This window comes from Sus scrofa, chromosome 11 (assembly GCF_054392235.1).
Source record: "Sus scrofa isolate SSC_HxYL_T2T_F1_AM1 chromosome 11, Sscrofa_HxYL_maternal_Yorkshire_Landrace_v2.0, whole genome shotgun sequence".
NCBI classification, from domain to species: domain Eukaryota; kingdom Metazoa; phylum Chordata; class Mammalia; order Artiodactyla; family Suidae; genus Sus; species Sus scrofa.
In genome coordinates, this window is record NC_139393.1 from 75,646,853 (window position 1) to 75,669,943 (window position 23,091).

A 23,091-nucleotide genomic window follows, 5' to 3' on the forward strand; every position below is an offset into this window, starting at 1 on the left:
GACTAGTGAAAGTATATTTGGTTCATCTTTGGTACATTTTTAGAACATCAGTTAAACCAGGCTTAAGCACAATATAAGATATACTCTTCAGGATGTGAACTTCATCATTACACAGATTATTCTGACTTTTAAATGTTATCTTTTAAGCCTATTATCCTGAATTTCACAGTCCCCTGTTCATTTTATATCTGCTCTCCTGCTACACAAAGGATAATGGATCTCTCTTTTAGAAAAATTAAACCAGTTTATAATAACAACGAATCATCAAGAATATAAAATAAGGAGTTCCTGTCGTGGCTTAGTGGCTAACAAACCTGACTAGGATCCATGAAGACTTGGGTTCGATCCCTGGCCTCGCTCAGTGGGTTAAGGATCTGGTGTTGCCGTGAGCTGTGGTGTAGGTTGCAGACATGGCTCAGATCTGGCATTGCTGTGGCTGTGGTGTAGGCCTGCAGCTAGAGCTCTGATTTAACGCCTAGCCTGGGAACTTCCGTGTACTGCAGGTGCAGCCCTAAAAGGCAAAAAAAAAAAAAAAAAAAAAGAATATAAAGTGAAAAGTAAATTTCCCTTCCCCCCATTTCACATCACAGTTTCTTGTTAATCTTTCCTAAAATTTTCCATGTACTTACAAGCACGTGTAAATAGAATTAAATATGTGTGTTTATGTTTAAACATATTGTGCACTGTGCATTTTTCTTTAACTTTCTGCCTTGGGCATCTGTCCACGTGAGCACGTTCATTTTAATGGCTGTAACTTGACCCCAAGTTTTATTCTCCAGCCTAACAGCTCCCTCTCTTGTTGTGACTTCCTTCTCTTCTGTGACCCTGTGATTAGCCAGCTCCCTGGCTTTCTCCCTAAGCACCACCAGCTGTCTCCCCAGCACGTACTACATGGAGCATCTGTCAGCCAATCCCCAAGCCTAGATTAGTCCCACTAACCTTCTTACTCCAACACCGGAGCTGCACCAGGAAGCACTGGGGATAAGACATATAATTGTGCAGTTTAATCCACTACAGGTTTATAATTTTTAACCATAAGTATATCCTCTTAAAATATTTTAATTTGAGGTTTTATACCTTAAAAATGGCAGAAGTTTTTAGAAAATTTTCAAAGACAGTAGATTGAAGGCCTAATGAAATGAAGTCATGGAAAGAAGGAGCTCAGAATATATGGATATAGCGCAAGCATATTAATTATGTAACATTTCCCTGATGTGATACTTTGAAAGATTACTTTGGAAATTGTTGTATTCCTTTTATAGCAAAGGGTGGTTTTCAGGCATTTTATAAATTGTATATCTACCTTAAGATATTCCTGTGGTCTCTCAGTCCCATCTTTCTGTTTATTCATGCCCTGACCTTAAGAAATGATAGAATGTAGCACTGGGAACTCTGTCTAGTCACTTACGATGGAGCGTGATAATGTGAGAAAAAAGAATGTATACATGTATGTGTGATTGGGTCGCCATGCTGTACAGTAGAACATTGACAGAACACTAAACCAGCTGTAATGAAAAAAAAAAATCATTATATAAATTTTTAAAAAAGGAAAAAAATGATGCGGAAAGAGTAACACCTGCAGTGAAGTTGAGGAGCAGCAGGAGTCTCTAGCAGTAAACAGCAAAATATTCAGGTCCATGGAGAAGTTTTGTCCCTTTGGTACAGACTTGAAAGACACGTTATTTCTTTAGTAGGACTCCACTGCGGGACACTTACTTATATGTAAAGACCCTTCGTTTAGGTCTAGTGCTTTTCAGATTTAATTTCGTCCCAGGAGTTAAGGCAAAATAGAAGAACAGAAGGAGTGTTTTAAAATGGAGAGAGAATGTGCATGTAACATTTTCCATGAGTTGTTTAGAATTTTTTAGGATCAAGGTTAGTGCTGAAACAAATTTTTTAAGCCTCAAGCTTAAAGAGACAGCAAGCATTTCTTAAGACTAAGGCATGGGTTAACAGAAATGTAGAGCTAAGATTTAAATTTTTTTCCCCCAAGCCAGCTGTTAATATTACTGACATATTTTTCAGTATTGATTTCAGTATTGATTCTTTGTCCTTCATTTTCAAAGAATTTTGCCTGATTTTAGATCGCCTATAAAAACAATGGTAACAACTAGCAGCAACAACCAAAAAACCCCCAAATTTGCTTTGCTGTCTTTTATCTATGACTCGTTGAGGTCAGGAGAAAAACAAGGCAAGACATTGTGTGCATTATGTGAAGCTGGAGCTGTTTATCATAGGATCACGAAAATTTCAAGTCTAACTACCCGTATTCATTCATTCACTCATTCAGTTCACACAGCTGCTGAATGCCTTTCTCATGCCAGGCCCACTGTGGTAGGTGTGGGATACAGCTTGAACAAGACACAGATTTCTGTCCTTGTGGATATTGTATTCTGATGGAGGAAGAAAACAAAATGAGTTCCTGAAATGTACAGTGTGTCAGTTGTTGATGAAAGAACTGTTGAAGATAAATCAGGAAAGGTGGATGGAGAATTTGCCGTTTTAAATAGGCCAGAGAAAGTCTCACCTGAGAAGGTGACATCTGGGCAAAAGACCTGAAGCACGTAAGGGAGTGAGCTGTGTGAATATGTGGGCAGGCGGTGGGGCGATGTTCCAGGTGAAGAGAGCAGCAGAAGCCAGGGTCCTGGGGCAGCTTGTCTGATGTAGCCAGGTCCAGAGGAAACTGGTGTGACTCAAGCAGCTGAGCAAGATAGAGAACAGGAGGAAATGAGGGCAGAGACGTAAAGGGACCACATCAGGTCATGTCTCATCGGCTATTGGAAAGACCTTGACCTGTACATCAGACAAAGTGGTTAGCATTGAAGGTTAGGGTGGGCTTAGATTTTAACAGGGTCACCAGGGCTGCTGCTTGGAGAATGGACTGAGGGAGAATGAGAAGCCAGGAGACCCGTTAGGGGGCTCTCACAATCCGTCATGAAAATATGTGTGATCTGATAGTGACTCAGACCAGTGGAGGAAGGGAGGGGGTTGTGAAGTAGTCAGAATCTCAGAAACTGGACCAACAGAATTTGCTGAGGGCTAAGATGTGGGGTCTAGAGTTTCTGTTTTCTAAGACTTTGGGGAAAGCCAGTGGGAAGAGCATGTTTGGAGGGAATGGAGAGAGTTAGTTTGGACATGGTGTGAAGCAGGGATGTTGACTTAGCTGTTGAAGATGTGTCTGGAGTTTGAAGGAGAGGTATGTTGGAGAGTCAATAGTGTATAGGTGGTATTTAAAGCCAGGAATTGGTGGATTGAAGGAGAGGTTCCGCTTCAGTAGGTATATTTGAGAGTCATTAGTGTATAGATGGTATTAAAGCCAGGAATTGATGGAAGGAGTGGATATGCTTAGTGAAGAGAATTCCAAGGACTGGGCCTTGGGGTAATTGGTGTTACTTGACCAGGAAGATGGAGGAGGAGTCAGCAAAGGAGACTTCCTCATAGGCTGTTGGGAGGGTTGCATGAGATAATAAATATGTGTTTATTGTTATGATTAAGTGTCATCTTTAGGTTTCCTGTTTTCCTTCACAATTGAACACTAGTTGACTTGCCTGAACCCAGTGAGCTGGATTGAGGTGTAAGGTTTGCCGCTTTTGGTGTAACTAGTGATGTCTGTCTGCTTTGACACTTACTCCTCAGATTCCTTAGTAGGTATGCTTTTATTTTTTCATTTCCCATTCTTTAAATTGGAAGTCGTAAGGTTCATATAAGATTTCAAATACTAGGTATTTACATAAATATTGCGATATTTATGGAAGTAGCAGTGTAACCAGAATGAAACTATTGGCTGACAGGTGGCAGCAGTGGGCTACACTTGCAATGTTGGTTTGTCAGCTGATGTCCAGAAACTGGTTTAGGGAATTTTATTCAATAATGTATAAACGAATGGATTACTTTGAAGCGAAACATACACAAATTGGTTTAATTCCCTATAATAACATTTGAATTTATTACAAGGTATATTGGACTATACATATTTATGTTATAAATAAAACTCTGTATAGTTAGTGTAATAAATTACAGCCTTAAGAAAACTAGGAAATATATTTTTTAAATTAAGACATAAGTAGGCCTGGGTATGTTGTTACTGCTGCAGCTCAGGTCACTACTGTGGCACAGGTTTGATCCCTGGACTTATGCATGCTGTGGGTATGGCCTAAATAAATAAAGAGCCCCTAGTAAAGTAAACCTGTATATAATATGTTGTGAATAATATTAATATGTGCGTTTCCACGCTTATGAAATAAGTCTTGGACTCCAAAATGGGAGGAATCCTTAGATTTTAAACTTTCGTTTAAAAAAATTATCAAATTTTGTTTCAACTTTATCATTACGTAACCTCCTGAAAATTGACAGTCTTTTCAAAAGTGAGTAAAAATCACATTTATTCTGATTATAGAATCCAGATTTGAGTTTTTCTTGTGTCACCACATCTGTGTTTATTCACTGCTGAATCTCCATCACCCGGTACATAGGGGGCCCTTAACAAATATCCACTGAATGAATATAGAGACATAAAGACTATCTGTTCATTACTAGAAAGCCTTCAGATCCATAATTTCTGAAACATTTTCAGGGGCCATTACTATGGAGAGACTGATGTTTTGTTCTACCTGTGGGGTTTTTCCCCTCCTAGAGTTCATTTACATTTAAAAGATGGGTAGATTGAAGTTATCAAAATTAAGATAAAAACTATCACTTATCAAAAGAAAAATTGGTGACTTCGATTTTTAGAGAAACAGAATAAGATTGAAGTTTAAATCTGAGCTATGAGGATTTTTTTTTTTTTTTTTTTTGCTATTTCTTGGGCCACTCCCGCGGCATATGGGGGTTCCCAGGCTAGGGGTTGAATCGGAGCTGTAGCCACTGGCCTACGCCAGAGCCACAGCAACGCGGGATCCAAGCCGCATCTGCAACCTACACCACAGCTCACGGCAACGCCAGATCGTTAACCCACTGAGCAAGGGCAGGGACCGAACCCGCAACCTCCTGGTTCCTAGTCGGATTTGTTAACCACTGCGCCACGATGGGAACTCCAGGAATTTTTAAATGTTTTTTATCAATGTTAATGAACTTAAGTAATTTAATGAGGCTAGCGCTTTTACTCTATGTTATAGGTATGAAGGACTTGGATATTTTTTCTTAAATTTGCTTTCCACTTTATTTTCATGCAGTTCAAATTTAATAAGGAGGAGACCTGTACGCTTGTTTGTACAAAAACATACCACACAGAGAAAGCTGAAGACAAACAAAAATTAGAGTTCTTGAAAAAAAGCATGTTACTGAATTATCAACATCACTGGTAAGACATGGAGATTTGGGATTTGGGGCTTTTTCCTTTTTAAGATGAACCCTGTTTTATTGAATGTATGAATTACTTCATTGACTCTATAAAACATAGCAGATTAATTTATGCCCTGTTTTTGTTATTAGTAATAATATGAAGTAGTAACTTCTGCTTGCCAGAGGATTGATTACTAAGGTTGTTAGCTTAAAGTATCATTATTTAACTGTGCTTAGATTGCTGTAATATCTGTTACTTGTTTTGGTACATAGACCCAGGTATCTAGAGCACTTCTTTTGTTCATACACAGTTAAAAGGAGCATATTTACATTTTGGGGAATGGACCTGGATCAGTTTTCTGGCAAAACACCATGTTATACTTGCAGGCCATGAAAAAGACCATAGGAAAACAAAATTTAACTTTAGTTTGATGTTTGAGAAATAGCATCTACTTCAAATAAAAATACTTGTATTTTGTGTATTCTGTTTTTTATTTTATAAATGTAATACAACATTAACATGGTTTTTATCAGTTTGTAGCATAATCAAAAAGCATTTAAAACTTTTTTTTAGCTTCCCAAGTAGTATTTACTTATATACAATATTCAAACAAAATATTAAAAAAAAAAAAAGAGTCTCAAAAAACCAACTTGTTATTTTTCCAGTTAAATGCCTGAATTCTTTGGTGGTCATGATTTCCATATGTGTTGCCTCTTCCAAGAAGTATAAGTTGCAGGAGGTGGTGATCAGAAAACCCACCTTCATACACTTGCTCTGGAATGCTTGTCTGATCACTCTCCCAGATGGGCCCATTCGCTCTCACTCTGGGAGATCAGGAACCATGATCTCAGTTGTGGCTCAGCTGGAACAAACTCAGCTAGGATCTGTCAGGATGTGGGCTCCACCCCTGGCCTCGCTCAGTGGGTTAAGGATGCCGTGTTGCGGTGAGCTGTGGTGTAGGTCAGACACAGCTTGGATCCTGAGTTGTGGTGTAGGCTGGCAGCCGCAGCTCGCATTCAGCCCCAAGCCTTGGAACTTCCACACGTTGCAAGTGTGGCCCTAAAAAAGAAAAAAAAAGTTTACCAAGTTAGGAAGCATTTGATGGTAAATTTGTGGTAAGTGTATCAGTTGCAAACTTAAACTATTCTGCCTAAAAAAATCTAAGCCACATCACAAATATACAGGCAATGGGTTTCATCCTTAGATCAGTTCATTACACATTCGGAAGTTGTTGATTCGCAGTGATGAATTTATGTAAACCATTAGTTGAGTATATTTCTGTCCTTGAGAAATTTTCACTCTTTATGAGATTTTAAGCACGCACGGCGGAGTTGATTAGAGATAAAATAGCATGCCACTTTAGAAATCTGGGAGATCTTAAAAAAGTACAGTGTTCTGTGAGGGAATTTTATTGTGAATGTAGCACATCTAATTTAACCTTTGCACTAAGACATTTTGAAGAGAACATCGTTTTCTAAGTTACAAAGCAATACCTACATGACTGTGAAAAAAACCTAAGCCATGAAGGAAAATATTAAATAAATGAGAGTTTTCTGTTACCCTCGGCTTCTCTAATCCTACTCCCTAGGGGCAGGACTATTATTTCTCATAGGTATTTCCAGACTTGCTGTGCACAAGCAGGTGTGTAAAAGAGTGTGTAGGAGTTCCCGTCGTGGCGCAGTGGTTAACGAATCCGACTAGGAACCATGAGGTTGCGGGTTCAGTCCCTGCCCTTACTCAGTGGGTTAACGATCCGGCGTTGCCGTGAGCTGTGGTGTAGGCTGCAGACGCGGCTCGGATCCCGAGTTGCTGTGGCTCTGGCGTAGGCCGCCGGCTACAGCTCTGATTAAACCCCTAGCCTGGGAACCTCCGTATGCCCTGTGAGCGGCCCTAGAAATAGCAAAAAGACCAAAAAAAAAAAAAAAAAAAGTGTGTACCTTTTAAAATAACTGAAATATTGTATACACTATTCTGCAGATTGGTCATTTTGTTTAAGAAAATATGGGCACTTTTCTCATGTAAAGCACATTGTAGATCTATACCTACCTCATTCTTTTCGTAATTGTAGAGCATTCAATCCCTTGAATGAAGTGTAATTTTTTTCTCCATAGCATTTTAACCATTCTACCTTTCAAATGATTAAAATAACTGATTATTGGGGCACCTACTCATTTTCATTATAAAGAACAGTTAATTAACAGTAGTTAATTTTCATATCTAAATTGATGAATACTTCTAATTCATATTTGGGACTTTAGAACGTAACTGGAGGATCTTCTTGGCTTGTTCTGTCAATAACCTAGGCTATTTCTTGATTCTTGGTACTGTCTGTGATGTTTTGATATCAGCACCAGACACTTGAATAACTTGTTACTTTGCATGTTTGTGATTATACTTTTTGCCTGTTTCCAAGTCTGTGTCATTTTATTTATAAAAGTATAATTTGTTTAATTATCAAAGTGCTTTTTTTGTGTGTAATAGAACCATCAGACTCTGGCTTATTGGACAGAAATTGGGTCTTTGGAGATATTTTAGTCTAGTGAGTTCCAATCCTGGATCCCCTTAGGCTGGAAAGGGGAATGATGTGCAGTTTTCAGAAATTCACAATCCTAATGGATAGTTTAAATTAACTTATGTTAAAACTACATAGAATAACCTAAATGTCAAGTTTCTTTTTGAGTATATTGTGGCAGCATTGGCTATTCCGTTCTGATTAGAAACTCTAGAAAGTAATTTATTGGGAAAATGAGTTAGTAATAGATGAAGCTTGATTGATAGAAGTGTTTCAGTGGGGCTCATGTAGGGTAGAGGGAAATAATGGAAAGGAGTCCTTAATGGTAAAAATTAGGGCCAGTCATTTGACCTTTAACCTTTTGAGTCCTCTTACACTTTTTTCACTGTATCAGGTTGAAAATAGGATTCTTACTATTTCATGGTGTTACAAATTCCAATAACTACTAATTTTGAATTTAGCAAGACAGTAATTGAAAATTGTATTCTTAAAATTTTATTGCATTTATTTCCAAAGGTTTATTTTTGTTTGTTGTTTTCATGTTTCCAACCAGGAAAAGGTTATTATGTCAAGCCATTATATAAGTGATAAATTTAGGATGTTCTTTAAAAAACCTAAATTGATCCTTAATTTCTCATTTTGTAACTCGCAATATAATTTTCTATAGTACTTTTTCTGCTATGAAAGCATATAAATAGTCTAATTAATATAGTGCTAGTATATATTCATTGATTGAACTTCATTGTCTAAAAATATTGAAGCAATCAATGATTCTTGTGGATAAGCAAGTGGAGATCCTGCTGTATAGCACGGGGAACTATATTCAGTGACTTTTGATGGAACATGATGGAGGATAATGTGAGAAAAAGAATATATATATACACATATATACATACATATATATATATATACACACATATATATATGACTGGGTCACTGCTGTACAGTAGAAACTGACAGAACACCATAAATCAACTATAAGGGAAAAAATTAAAATCATAAAATAAAATGATTGTTGAGGCTTCCAGAAAATGTGTATTATTTATATTATATAGCATGTTTTTCATGCTTCTAATAGTTTATAGTCTTTTCATGGGAACTACTAACCTGGTTATAAGCAGCTTAATAGTATAGGTGATTCTAAAATTTAATACATTGGGTACTATTAAATAGCATTTTATGTGATGAGACGTATTTTATTAGGTCATTAATGTACACCTTGGGTGAATATAAAATCATTATTTTACTTCCTAAGGCATACATTAATTAACAAATAAAACATGCCCTGGAATGTTGTCTTATGACTATAATACAGCAAGTCTATTTTTAGTAAATTTTAAAATCTGTATCCCGTAGTGTGTTCTGGGCATAGGGACCCCATGCTTGGACTGTAATGTGGTTTACAGTATTACAGCACTTTGTTCCTCTCTTTTATCCTTTTTTTAAAATGTTTCTTTTCACTATGGAACTTGAAAGCTTTGTTTCTCTAGTTTTATAGCAGCATTTCTTTTAGACATAAGTTAGGTTTACACAGTTTTAGTACATGATACTATAATTTTCGCTTTTCCACCTGGCCCTCAAATTGAACATTTTCCCATGTCTTGTGGTTATATTATTCTCCTTTTTATTGAATTGCCTGAGTAATAAAAGACATTTGTTTCTGTACTTTTCCCAAGGAACTGAATGTATTGTTTTGTATCTATTTAGAGCTTTTGTGTGTTGTGCTGAAGATAAATTACACTCAGGTGTCTAGGTAATAATATTGTTAAATAAGTAATTGCAATAAATTAATTTGTAAAACTCTTTCAAAGAAGCTGTAATTTTTTCCCCACTACAGTGTGTCAGGTATTAGCATAATACTTTTACTTATGAAATACTGTATTTTATCAAAATTCTTTGATTATAGTTTTGACATCATAAGGCATTTGTAGACATTTAAATTTACAAAGTGATGACACACTTTTAGGGAGTAATTCTTGGTCATATTTGTTGATCTGTAACCTGAATTTCTTTGTTGCATAGGATTGTGGATAATATGCCTGTAACATGGTGTTACGATGTTGAAGATGGTCAGAGGTACTGTAATCCTGGATTTCCTATTGGCTGTTACATTACAGATAAAGGCCATGCAAAAGATGCCTGTGTTATTAATGTAAGTTGCTGATAAACTAACCCTGTACTACTTTTAAAAATACTTTTTGGTAGAAGGAGTCCGTCTTTTTTTTTTTTTTTTGGCTGCACCTGTGGTGTGTGGAAGTTCCTGGGCCACAGTAGCAACCCAAGCTATTACAGTAACATCACCAGACTGTTAACCCAAGAAGCCACCCTGAAACTCCAGAAAAAGTCAGTCTTTATCTGGACAAAAATTGTTATATCCACCAAGTAAGTACAGTTCAGATGTTCTGAAGGACAGCTGCTTAGATCTTTAAATTTAAACCAGATTAACAGTTTTTAACTCTAGGAGTTCCCTGGTGGCCTAGAAGTTAAGGATCCTGCATTGTGGTACAGGTTCGATCCCTGGCCCAGGAATGTCCACAGGCTGTAAGCTTGGCCAAAAAAAAAAGGTCAAATCTAGCAACCCTTTTAAACAAAAAGCTCTAGAACTAAAATAATTCAAGTGCAGTTCAGCATTTACTGGCATTGACTCTTATATACTAAACACTATGCTGAGGGCTAGGACTTTGTATGTTCTAACTGTATTAAAAGTTAGATTCAGGAATACCCGTCATGGCTCAGTGGTAACGAACCTGAGTAGTATCCATGAGGACACTGGTTTGATCCCTGGCCTCGCTCAGTGGGTTAAGGATATGGCATTGCCATAAGCTGTAGTGTAGGTTACAAACGTGGCTCGGATCCTGTGTTGCTGTGGCTGTGGTGTAGGCCAGCATCTACAGCTCCGATTCCACCCCTAGCCTGGGGACTTCCATATGCTGCAGGTGTGGCCCTAAAAAGACAAAAAAAAGTTAGATTCATAAATCTTACATATTAAAAAAATATATTCATAGAGGACTGCCCCAAAAAAACCTCATTATAAGTCCATGAAATTTGTATTACGAGTTTCAATCCATAAAATATTGTATTGCAAAAGTTTGGTATTATGCCTTTTTTGTCTTTTTAGGGCTACACCTGCAGCATATGGACGTTCCCAGGCTAGGGGTCAAATTGGAGCTGCAGCAGCCAGCCTACACCACAGCCACAGCAACACCAGATCCAAGCCACATTTGCAGCCTACACTGTAGCTTGTGGCAACGCCTGATCCTTAACCCTCTGAGCAAGGCCAGGGATCGAACCTGCGTCCTCCTGGATACTAGTTGAGTTCATTACCACTGAGCCACCCTGGGAACTCCTGTTATGCCTTTTTAAAAAGGTAACAATCTTAACATTATTTTAGAATTTAAAAAATCAAAATAACAAAGACATTAATTTAGAAAGTAATTAAAATTATTGGGTTATATATATCAAATGTTGTATTACCAGATCAACCTGATTTAATCTCGTAATGAATATGACCTGGTAGTAGAAGTTAGCTCAGTCATGAAACTGGTTGTTTTGATTAATGCTTCTGTGAGAGTTGACCAAGGACTCTTGAATAATTTAGTTTATTGGTTTGTTCTGAAGTTTTAGACTTCCATAGAGGAAAAGTGTTCACATACGTAACATTGAGCATGCTCTTAACATGTATTATTTAAATTTTTATTTTATTTGTTTTATCATAAGGGAAAAAGCTAAACAATATTAGATGTTTTCTCAAGTACTTTTAAAGATTTATGTAGGATGTAAAGCATTAAAGAAGTACAATTTGTGCCTCTGCCAGTTAGTTTTGGCTATATTTATAAAGAGTTTAATCTTATGGAGCCATAACCCTCCCAGACTTGATACCATGCTACAAAGCTATGGCAATCAAACACTGTGGTATTGGCTCAAAGACATACATACAAATCAGTGGAACAGAACAGAGAGTCCAGAAATAAACCCACACACCTACAGTCAATTAATCTTCAACAAAGGAAGCAAGAAGACAGTCTCTTCAGCAAGTGGTGTTGGGAAAGTTGGATGGCTGCATGTAAATCAATGAAATTAGAACACACCCTCACACCATTCACAAAAATAAACTCAAAATGGCTTAAAGACTGAATAAGTCATGACACCATAGAACTAGAAGAGAATGTAGGCAAAATATTCTCTGATGTAAATCACACAGTGTTTCTTTACATCAGTCTTGGGTCCCAATGCTGTAGAAATAAAAGCAAAAACAAACAAATGGGACCTAATCAAATGTATAAGCTTTTTCACAGAAAAGGAATCCCATAAACAAAGAGATAGCCTACAGACTGGAAGAAAATATTTGCGCATGATATGACTGACAAGGGCTTAATTTCCAAAGTATACAGACAGCTCATATAGCTCAATAACAAAACAAAAACACAAAAATAACACAAAAAACAGGCAGAATGGAATTCCCACTGTAGCACAGTGAGTTAAGAATCTGACTGCAGCTGCTCAGGTTGCTATAGGGGTGCAAGTTTGATCCCCAGACCAGCACAGTGGATTAAAGGATCTGGTCTTGCTGCAGCTGTGGTCTAGGTAGCACTGCAGCTCAGATTCAGTCTGTAGCCAGGGAACTTCTATATACTGCAAGTGTGGCCATAAAAATAAAAAATGAGCAGAAGACCTAATAGACATTTCTTCCAAAGAAGACATCTAGATGGCCAATAGTTACATGAAAAGATGCTCAGCATTGCTAATTATTAGAGAAATGCAAATCAAAACCACAATGACGTATCACCTCACACCAGTGAGAATGGCCATCATCGAAAAGTTTACAAATAATAGGAGTTCCCATCGTGGCACAGTGGAAACGAATCCAGCTAGGAACCATGAGGTTGCGGGTTTGATCCCTGGCCTTGCTCAGTGGGTTAAGGATCCGGCGTTGCCGTGAGCTGTGGTGTAGGTCACAGATACGGCTCGGATCTGGTGTTGCTGTGGCTCTGGCGTAGGCTGGCAGCAACAGCTCCGATTAGACCCCTAGCCTGGGAACCTCCATATGCCGCAGGTGTGGACCTAAAAAGACAAAAGACAAAAAAAAAACCTCTACAAATAATATATGCTGTTTGGTGGCCACAGATAGCAAATGCTGGAGAGGGTGTGGAAGGGAGAAAAGGGAACCCGCCTACACTGTTGATAGTAATGTAAATTGTACAGCCCCTGTGGAAAGTCGTGTGGAAATTCCTTAAGGTACTAAGGCTAGAGTTACCGTACGATCCCACAGCCCCACTCCTCGCATTTGGCCAGAAAAGACAGAAACTCTAAATAGAAAAGATATGTGCACTCCAGTGTCACAGGAGCACTATTGACAGTAGCCAAGACATGGAAGCAGCCTAAATGTCCATGAACAGATGAATGGTTAAGGAAGATGTGGCACATGCACACAATGGCATATTACTCCACCATAAAAAGGAATGAAATAATGCCATTTGCAGCGACATGGATGGACCTAGAGATTGTAAGTCAGAGAAACACAAATATCATATGTCACTTATATGTGGAATCTGAAAAATGATAAAATGAGCTTATTTACAAAACAGAAACAGGCTCACAGACATAGAAAACAAACTTATGGCTACCAAAGGGAAAGGGGGGGCGGGGAGGAAGGGGCATAAATTAGGAGTTTGGGGTTGATAGATACAAACTACTGAATATAAAATAGGTAAACAACAAGGGAACTATAGTCAATTCTTGTGATAAATTATAATGGAAAAGAATCTGAAAAAGTATAACAGTTTTTATTGTATGCTGTACAACAAACTAACAGCATTGTAAATCAGCTATACCTCAGTTTTTTAAAAAAGGAGCTTTAAGCTTAAGACTTACATTTTTATGCAGAAGGATTAAAATTGTGTCCTTGTTCAAATGTTCTGACTTCTTGTGGCTCATTTTAAAGTTCTTTGGTTTGGAGTTACTGTTGTGGCTTAGCAGTGACGAATGTGACAGGAATCCATGAGGGCTCGGGTTCGATCACTGGTCCCCCTCTCTGGGCTGGGGCTCTGGTGTTGCTGTGAGCTGCAGTGTGGGTACAAACACGGCTCAGGTTCCACGTTGCTCTGGCTGTGGCATAGGCCGGCAACTACAGCTCCAGTGCAACCCCTAGCCTGGGAACTTCCATATGCTGCTGGTGCAGCCTAAAAAGACCAAAAAAAAAAAAAAAAAAGTTTTGGAGTTCCCATCATGGCGCAGTGGTTAACGAATCCAACTAGGAACCATGAGGTTGTGGGTTCGGTCCCTGCCCTTACTCAGTGGGTTAACAATCCAGCGTTGCCGTGAGCTGTGGTGTAGGTTGCAGACACGGCTCGGATCCCACGTTGCTGTGGCTCTGGCGTAGGCCGGCGGCTACAGCTCCGATTAGACCCCTAGCCTGGGAACCTCCATATGCCTCGGAAGTGGCCCAAGAAATGGCAAAAAAAAAAAGTTTTATGTTTTGACTCTTGCAGTCCATTTCTACCATTAACTTTAAGTTCTGTTCCACAGTCAGAATTCCACGAAAGAGATACATTTTACATCTTCAACCATGTTGACATCAAGATACACTATCATGTTGTTGAAACTGGATCCATGGGAGCAAGATTAGTGGCTGCTAAACTTGAACCAAAAAGGTAACTTAGACAATAGAAAAAAGTAAATAACTGTAAGTAAAATTTGGACCCAAAGAATAAATATTTGGGGCTAAATTAACTTTTTCCTTAATCAGTATTCTGACGTGTGCTCTGGTCTTTTGGATTTTGGTGATTTGTTATTGAGTTGTGGATTTCCCAGAGAAACCATTCAGGTATCTTCCTGTTGTAGTAAGTAGGCAAACCCAAGATGCCTTTCTGTTTGGTTTCTCGAACAGTTTTTGACAGCCTTTCCGTGTCAGCCTAGGTTGGAGGCCGTAAGTGGTTAGGACAGTGTGTTCCCTTTCACAGCAAAAGCACTGCCCCGGATATTTGCAACCTGACCTCTCATCAGAGGCCCAGATGAGCTAATTAGTGTGTCATTTCCAAAGTCTCCATGCGGTTAGATGCCAGTATGTGACAAGTCATTGAAAGGGCATCTCTTCAGATTGTCAGCTTTTTTTAGTCTGAAAATACCTACGTTGTTTGTGAGACCCTTTTCCGATTGCGTATTCTTTTTTTGTTGTTTTTCATTATACACGCCTCCCCCCCCCCCGCCCCTGGCCAATTGATGTAGCCATTTTCTCATGTGGTGGAGAAACACATGCAACACATGCCATAATATGATAGCAGTTGAACTCGCTCAGTGTTTGGTTTTTTTTTTTTAAAGATTAGTTAATGCTCTTCAAGTAATGTTTTCAAAAGTTTGTTTCCAATTTTGAGTGACAATTTTGTACACATAACTAAGCCTTTTATTTATATGAAGTAAATATTTGTACTGTTCATTGTAACATGAATGACTTTCGACTGTCAGCAGCATTGTGAAATATGTACAAAATCTCTAACCTTCACTTTACCCCATTTTTAAAAAACTGCTTTATCAGCATCTTGCCAAAATGTTTCTTCCCACAGCTTCAAACACACCCATATAGATAAACCAGACTGCTCCGGGCCCCCCATGGATATAAGTAACAAGGCTTCTGGGGAGATCAAAATTGCCTATACGTACTCTGTTAGCTTTGAGGTGAGTGTGATTTTATGTTTAGTATAACACAGAAAGTGATCTTAAATTCATATTACTTTAATTAAAAATATAAATGATTCAGTTTTACAAATAGATAAGCTTTTAATGAGCTGATTTTTGACATAGTTTGTCAGTGCATAATCACGCTCAAGACTAAGTCTTCATTTAAATCAGAAGTATAGCAAGTTGGAGAGCTGAGCCTGATTGTGCTTAGGCCCTAAGAGCTACAAACAAGACAAAAACGTCAGAAATAGACGTAGAGGGCGGTATGAAAATGTCAACGTTGCAACAAGCATTTGGGGGAAACACCATTTTAAAAGTCAGGATTTGAGGATAAACTTAAATGGAGAGTTTCCTGGTGTGGATGATCTATACTGGCTCCTAGGGAATTCAGGGAAGGTTTTCTTAGGAGGAAAGTGAATGTTGATTTTATGAGCATCTTGGGCAATATTCCATCTCTGTTTTAATAAACTATCTTGGCAATCCAGTGTAGTTATGATCCTTACTTTCCCCATATAGTGTGTGATTTTTCAAGCCTAGTGCAGTAAGTAGTACATATTTCTCGCTAGGTATTAAGAGCTCAATGTGGGTGACACCTGCCAGATGCTCAGGGTACCTAGGTTATGATGCTGGTCTGGTTAGGTGTCTCATAGAAATAAATAGTAGCATCAAAGAGAAGAAAGGATAAGCCACTCCATTCAGTTTTCTGAAAGACATTAAATACAACTCGAAGTCTTGAGCTTTAAAATGAGCCTTTCCTAATTAAAATTTAAAATAAGACCTTAAAAATAATACAAGGAGCCAGGTACTTTTAGGAACTCTTATTATTTTTTATTTACTGCTTAATCTCATCCCAATTTTCCTGATACTTGAGTAATTCTTGCTCCATGAGTCTCATGACTAACCCAGGTTATGATAATGTGAAATTGTATTTAGGGTTAAGCTGTGAATGGAAATTTTTGGATTCCTAATACACTTTGTTGACAAATTCTTATTTAAAGAGTTTTTTGGGGTTTGGGTTTTTTTTTTTTTTTAATCCCTCTAGGAAGATAAGAAGATCAGATGGGCATCTAGATGGGACTACATTTTGGAATCTATGCCTCATACCCACATTCAATGGTTTAGGTAAGAGGATAGAGTTTTTCCTTTATGCTTTGTCCTTCCTTATTCTGTTCTTTGTCCCTTTGAATATCTCCTTCACCCTCTGATTCTCTCCAGTTCTTCAAAAGGCTGGGCTTTTGAATTGGATGGATGTGGGTTCAGTCCCTGGCTTTCAGTCACTGGTTGTGAGGCAGGCTAAATCACCCAGTTCCTCAGAGTCTGTTTCTTTATCTAGAAATAACCTGTTTCATGGGACTGTCTGAAAACTTAGGGAAGTAATGAAACAGAATTTGAGCACCTTACCTGATATGGAAGAGAGCTCGATAGACAAGCTGCTGTGGCTATTATCACTGTTTATTATTGTTTTTATTATTACTGCTCTCTCTTCAAAGCATGACCTAAAACCTTTATCTAGAAAGCCGTTCATGGTACCATCATGCTCCTTTTCCTCCTTTGCTGACTAATCTTTTTGATACTCATTAATTTATTAAATAAATTTTTTTGTTGTTCTTCAGTAGATTTCTTGAGGGTGCAGACTAGTCCATTGTTGATCGTTGCAGCTTATGTGGCCCTGATTCGGGTACAATAGTTATTTAATAATATTGACCATGGACCCAAAAAAAAATTTCTAGATTTTAACAGACCACAAAATTATATTATGATAAGTATATAAAGCTATGTATCCACTACAAGGCCACATAGCAGAACACAGCTCATTGAATTTGTTTGACTTTAGGTTAAGTTTTTAATTTGATTAATGCTGTTTTAATGTTATTCAATAAGTAGTTTTTAAAAAGAGTTTTGCTGTTCCGAAGATTAAGCTGACATGCTTATTTTTACAGCATCATGAATTCCCTGGTCATTGTCCTCTTCTTGTCTGGAATGGTGGCTATGATTATGCTACGGACACTGCATAAAGATATTGCCAGATATAATCAGATGGATTCTACAGTGAGTGAAACATCTGAGCCATGCTTTGGTCTGCCAAGGATAGTCTTTATTTTTCCTTTGGAAAAAATTCTTTAGAATCTGCCTTTAAAACATTCTTCTCAGGAGTTCCGGTTGTGGCGCAGCCAAAATGAATCTATTATCCTTGAGGACACAGATTCAATCCCAGGCCTCGCTCGGTGTGTCAGGGATCTTATGTTGCCGTGAGCTGTGGTGTAGGTCGCAGACGCAGCTTGGATCTGGCGTTGCTATGGTGTGGGCCAGCAGCTGCAGCTCTGATTCAGCCCCCAGCCTGGGAATTTACCATATGCTGTGGTATGGCCCTAAAAGGCAAAAAAACATTTCTTCTCAAAATTTATCCTGAATTTACATTTTCAAATAAGAAAATGATTTTTAAGTATTGGTATTCTGTAGACATTTAATGACCACAGCTTTCAGAGCTGATGGTTCACAGGCTCATCTGCCTCAGTAGAGGATGCAGAGTAGGTGCAGGTGCACAGCTCTTTGTGTGGATGTTTAATTTTAAAATAATTTTAACTGAATCTTTATCATTTCAGCCTTTTGGTGTATAAAGTAGTTTAATATGTCAGGTTCACTTATTTTCATTTTAAGTGCATGATGTTACATATTTTACACTTTTTCATTTTATAGCAGCCCTTTAACAAAATTTCCACAACAATCACAGTGACTTGTAATGAATCCATAAAACTCAGATTTTTTTCTTCCTCAGCTTCTTAGCCTCCCCCCCAGTCTTTCTTTCCTGTTCTAATTAGAAAAAGGAACATATAAATATTTAGAAGCTTTTTAGCACTTATATGCTATAGTTTCTTTTACGTGATTTTTATGGATTGTATGTCTTTTTTTTTTTTTTTTTTTCCCACTGTACAGCAAGGGGGTCAGGTTATCCCTACATGTGTACATTACAATTACATTTTTTCCCCCATGTATGTCTTATTAAATACCTGATTAAGAGTTTCCACTATGGCGCATCAGGTTAAGGTTCCAATGTTGTCTCTCTAGGACTCAAGGCACTGCTGAGGCACAGGTTCAGTCCCTGACCTGGCGAAGGGGGTTATGCTGCAGCTGCGGCTCAGCTTCGCTCCTTGCCCAGGAACTTAAATACACTGCAGGGGCAGCGCCGATAAAGGAAAAAGTTTTATTAAAATAATTCAGGAGTTCCTGTTGTGGCTCAGCAGAAACGAATCTGACTAGCATCCATGAGGATGCAGGTTTGATCCCTGTCCTCAGTGGGTTATGGATCAGGCGTTGCGGGGAGCTGTGGTGTAGGTCACAGAAGCAGCTTGGAGCCCCCGTTGCTGTGGCTGTGGTGTAGGCTGATTTGACCCCTAGCCTGGGAATCTCCATATGCCAAGGGTGCAGCCCTAGAAAGACCAAAAAAAGTGAAAATAAGAATAATAATTTCACAATACTCTGTGCATAACTGGTGATTCCAGATAATTACTGAGTTAGTGGAATGTTCTTCTTAACTTGAGCAGAAGTGCCTTGGGATACAGGCCAGGGCAACCCTATGTCCAGTCTTGCTCCCATTCTTTTCCTCTACTGGTCTCTTAGTGTAGCAGTCATAGCAGACCTGTTCGCATGTATCAGATCACTTCATCCCCGTCACCGCCTGCCAGTGACTTCTGTTAGGTTCAGTGTCTTTACAGTGGCCCTAGGGCTCTTGGAGCTTGCTCCCAGCTGTGCTGGTCACCCTGCTGTTCCTCAGACACGTTGGGCATGTTCCTACCTCCAGGCCTTTACAGTTGTTTGTCTTTCTTTTCTTTTCTCTTTCTTTCTTTCTTTTTTTTTTTTTTTTTTTTTTGTCTTTTTAGGGCCGCACCCACAGCATTTGGAGGTTCCCAGGCTAGAGGTCTAATTAAAGATGTAGCCTCTGGCCTGTGCCACAGCCACACTGGATCCAAGCCACATCTTCGACCTACACCACACCTCCCGGTAACGCCGGATCCTTAACCCACTGAGCGAGGCCATGGATCGAACCTGCGTCCCCATGGATGCTGGTCAGATTCGTTCCCATTGAGCCACACCAGGAACTCCAACAGTTGCTTTTCTCTCTTCCTCAAGTGTCTGTTCCTCACATCCTTCTGGTCTTTCCTGGGACACGATCTTCCCTTCTCACCATCCTGTTAAAATTACAGCCTCCCCAGAGTTCCCATGTGGCTCAGCAGTAAGGAACCCAACTAGTATCCATGAGGATTCGGGTTTGATCCTTGGCCTCATTCAGTGGGTTAAGGATCTGGCATTGCTCTGGCTGTGGTGTAGACTGGCAACTGCAGCTCAGATTCCATCCCTAGCCTGGAAATTTCCATATGCTGTGGGTGAGGCCCTAAAAAAAAAAAAGACATCCTCTTCCTGCCCACACCCCTCATCCACACTTCCTAATTTTTCTCTTTAGCATTTATCACCATCTAATGTACTATATACATGTTTATAGTCTTTCCAATGAGAACTTATGCTCATGAGAAGAGGAATTTTTCTGTTCTCCTCACTAGAGTATCTCTGGTGTTTAAACAGTCCCAAGCATAGAGTTGGTGCTCAACAAATAACTTTGCTAAATGAATGAATAATTAGTCTTTGATGTTCCAGAATGATGCATCAGTGGGCTTATGATAGGTAGAAAAAGGTATCTCGGGACTCCTCCAACTCCACCCCCTCCCTCCAAAAGTGGGTTGGGGCCAGAGCGGAAGCCGGGCAAGCACGGGAGGCTGAAGTTGTTCTCCTTTGGGTCAACACTTAGATCAAGTCCTTAGCCAGTTGGAAGACTGGGCCAGCGGTGAAGCTTGGTCTCTGCCTATATTAAGCCTGGATTCTTGAAGAGGGGCCAGAACAGTTCTAGGTTAAAAAATGCCTTCTGACTCTTGGCAGAATCAAGTAGAAATCCTCTGAAGGCAAGTCTCCCAAATTCAGGTTTGCAGAATAACCCCCCCCCCCCCCGACTTAAGGTCAATTAATATGATCTGTTAATCAGAAATTCACAAAGAATTATCATAGGCCACAAATTTAGACCAAGTCCCAAGGATTTCACATATTAGTACTATTACAGAGTTACAGAGTATAAGATATATGAAAAATAACAGCTAGGATTTTCCAGCACAGATGAAAGATAAGAATCCATAGATAAAGGATACTCAGTGAATCCCAAGTGGAATAAATAAAATGAAACCCATACATAGATCAACTGGGCAGAACCAGAGAACACCAGAGAAAAGAGAAACTCTTAAAATCAGCAAGAGGGAAAAAAGACTGAGCATCTGCAAAGGAAAAGCAAAGTGGCAGTGGAAGTGCAAAAAGATAATATCTTTAAATTGGCGGTGAGAGAAATGAACTTTTTTTCTTCTTAAAAAAGGGCTGCTCCTGCTGCACATGGAGGTTCTCAGGCTAGGAGTTGAATTGGAGCTGCAGCTGCTGGCCTATGCCACAGCAACGGGGCTCCAAGCTGCTTCTGTGACCTACACCGCGGCTCATGGCAACGCCGGATCTTAACCCACTGAGCAAGGCCAGGGATTGAACCTTTGTGCTCATGGATACTAGTTGGGTTCATTATCACTGAGCCACGAACAGGAACTCCAGAAGTAAGCTATTTACATAGAATCATGTACTCAGCAATGCTGTTTTTCAAGAATGAAAGTGAACTACCTTTTTCAGGTTACCAAAAACAATTGACTGCAAACAGGCCTCACTGAAGAAATTTTTATAGAAATACTTTAGTAGAAAATAAATGAGTGGGAGTTCCTTTCGTGCCCCAGCAGTAACAAACCCAACTAGGATCCATGAAGTTGTGGCTTTGATCCCTTGCCTTGCCCAGTGGATTAAGGACCCAGCATTGCAAAGAGCTGTGCTCTAGGTTGCAGACATAGCTCAGATCCTGAGTCGCTGCAGCTGTGGCGTGGGCCGGTAGCTGTAGTCCAGTTCGACCCCTAGCCTGGGAGCTTCCATATGCTGCATGTGTGGCCCTTAAAAAAAGGCAATAAAATAAAATAAATTAGTAAATAAATAAATAACAATCCTGAAGAAAGATTTAGAAGGACTGGTGAACAAAGAAATTCCAAGTAAACATTTTCTGTGTATAATAAAAATGAGTCTAAATTTGGTGGGTAACAAAAAGTGTACTAAAGAAAAAACGGAAAAAACAGATTTGATGAATAGTAGTGGATAAAGTGGGACTGGCTATCTGGGAAAAAATAGGTAGATTCCAACTTTATTCCTTATATTGAAGTGATTAAATGATTTAAATGAAAATGTGAAACTATAAAATACTAGAATACATAGGAAATTATTTTTCTATTTTTTTGCTTTTTAGGGCTCTACCGGCAGCATATGGAATTTCCCAGGCCAGGGGTCAAATTGGAGCTGCAGCCACTGGCCTACACCACATCACAGCAAGGAGAGATCTGAGCTACCTCTGCGACCTATACCACAGCTCGTCACAACTCCAGATCCTTAACCCGCTGAGCAAAGCCAGGGATTGAACCTGCATCCTCATGGTTCCTAGTTGGATTCGTGGTTGCTGTGCCATGATGGAAACTCCATGGGGAGTTATTTTTAAATCTTGTCTGCTATTTGCTAAGAAAGAAACTTAAGTGGCAATGTGAGGGAGGAATGCAGATGTACCGGAAGGAGACGTTAGGAGAAGAGGCCATACCTGTTGGCTTATGGAGGTTCCTAGGCTGGGGTCAGATTGGAATTGTAGCTGCCAGCCTGCACCACAGCCACACCAGATCCAAGAAACATCTGTGACTTACACCCCAGCTCACAGCAACACTGGATCCTTAACCCACTGAGCGAGGTCGGGGATCCAGCTGGCATCCTCTTGGATATTAGTTGGGCTTGCTGTCGCTGAGCCACAACAGGAACTTCCCAGGGGGCAGATTTTGAAGGACTTACAAGCCATGCAGTCTGAAGGGCATCGAGAACTGTCGAAGCATATTGAGCAGTGACATGGCCACATTCGTGTTTTAGGAAAATCACTCTAATATTACGTGGAGAAAGCTTCAGGGCCAGGCAAGAGGGAAGGCAGAGGTGGGTGGTGGCAGGGAAGAAGTGGGGAGCAGGCACAGAGATAGAGAGGGGTTCAGGAGGCGGGGTGGGATACTGCTGGAGAGGTTGACTGGAGAAGGCGGAAGAGGGAGAGAAGTCAGTGAATGACCCCACGTTTCTGGTCTGAACCATGCCGTTAGTCAAAAGGATCTTTCCTGTTCTGTATTGAGGATCAACTCAATGGAGACAAGGGCAGAAGCAGACCAGTTTAGTGGACGCCGTGATACCCAGGCGGGAGGTAATGGCTTAAACCAGGGGCTGGTGGTAGATCCTGTGGATGTATGTTGGAGCCAGAGCTGTAGGGAGATTGTATGTAAAGTACAGGGAGAAAAGACACCAGGGATGAGCCCAAGGGTTGGGAACTGAGTGACTGGAAGGATAGCGTTTATCTGCTAGGAGGACTTCAGGCAGAGCAAGTGGAGGCGGGGAGAGCATCAGTTCCAGTGTGGGTGATTCTGCTCCGGGTGTCCATTAAACAGCCAGGTGGCGAAGCAGGTGTACATATGTGTCTGAGATCAGGGGA

At 39.6% G+C, this 23,091-nt stretch overlaps 1 protein-coding gene across 7 annotated transcripts in view; it reads left to right on the forward strand.

Moving 5' to 3' along the window:
• Window positions 1-23,091, forward strand: part of TM9SF2 (transmembrane 9 superfamily member 2) — a 61,671-nt gene that overhangs the window by 18,218 nt on the left and 20,362 nt on the right. For 5 of the 7 annotated variants that reach the window (XR_014819822.1, XR_014819823.1, XM_021065854.2 and 2 more), the window contains 6 exons: window positions 5,172-5,299; window positions 9,816-9,945; window positions 14,319-14,443; window positions 15,353-15,464; window positions 16,510-16,589; window positions 17,408-17,516. Coding sequence is in view for 3 of the 7 variants with exons in the window: in XM_021065854.2 (XP_020921513.1) it covers window positions 5,172-5,299; window positions 9,816-9,945; window positions 14,319-14,443; window positions 15,353-15,464; window positions 16,510-16,589; window positions 17,408-17,516 (684 nt within the window). In the remaining 4 variants the exon portion in view is untranslated. Of the gene's footprint in view, window positions 1-5,171; window positions 5,300-9,815; window positions 9,946-14,318; window positions 14,444-15,352; window positions 15,465-16,509; window positions 16,590-17,407; window positions 18,198-23,091 lie in introns of all 7 variants that reach the window. The other 2 variants (XR_014819824.1, XR_014819825.1) reach the window with 2 other exon arrangements.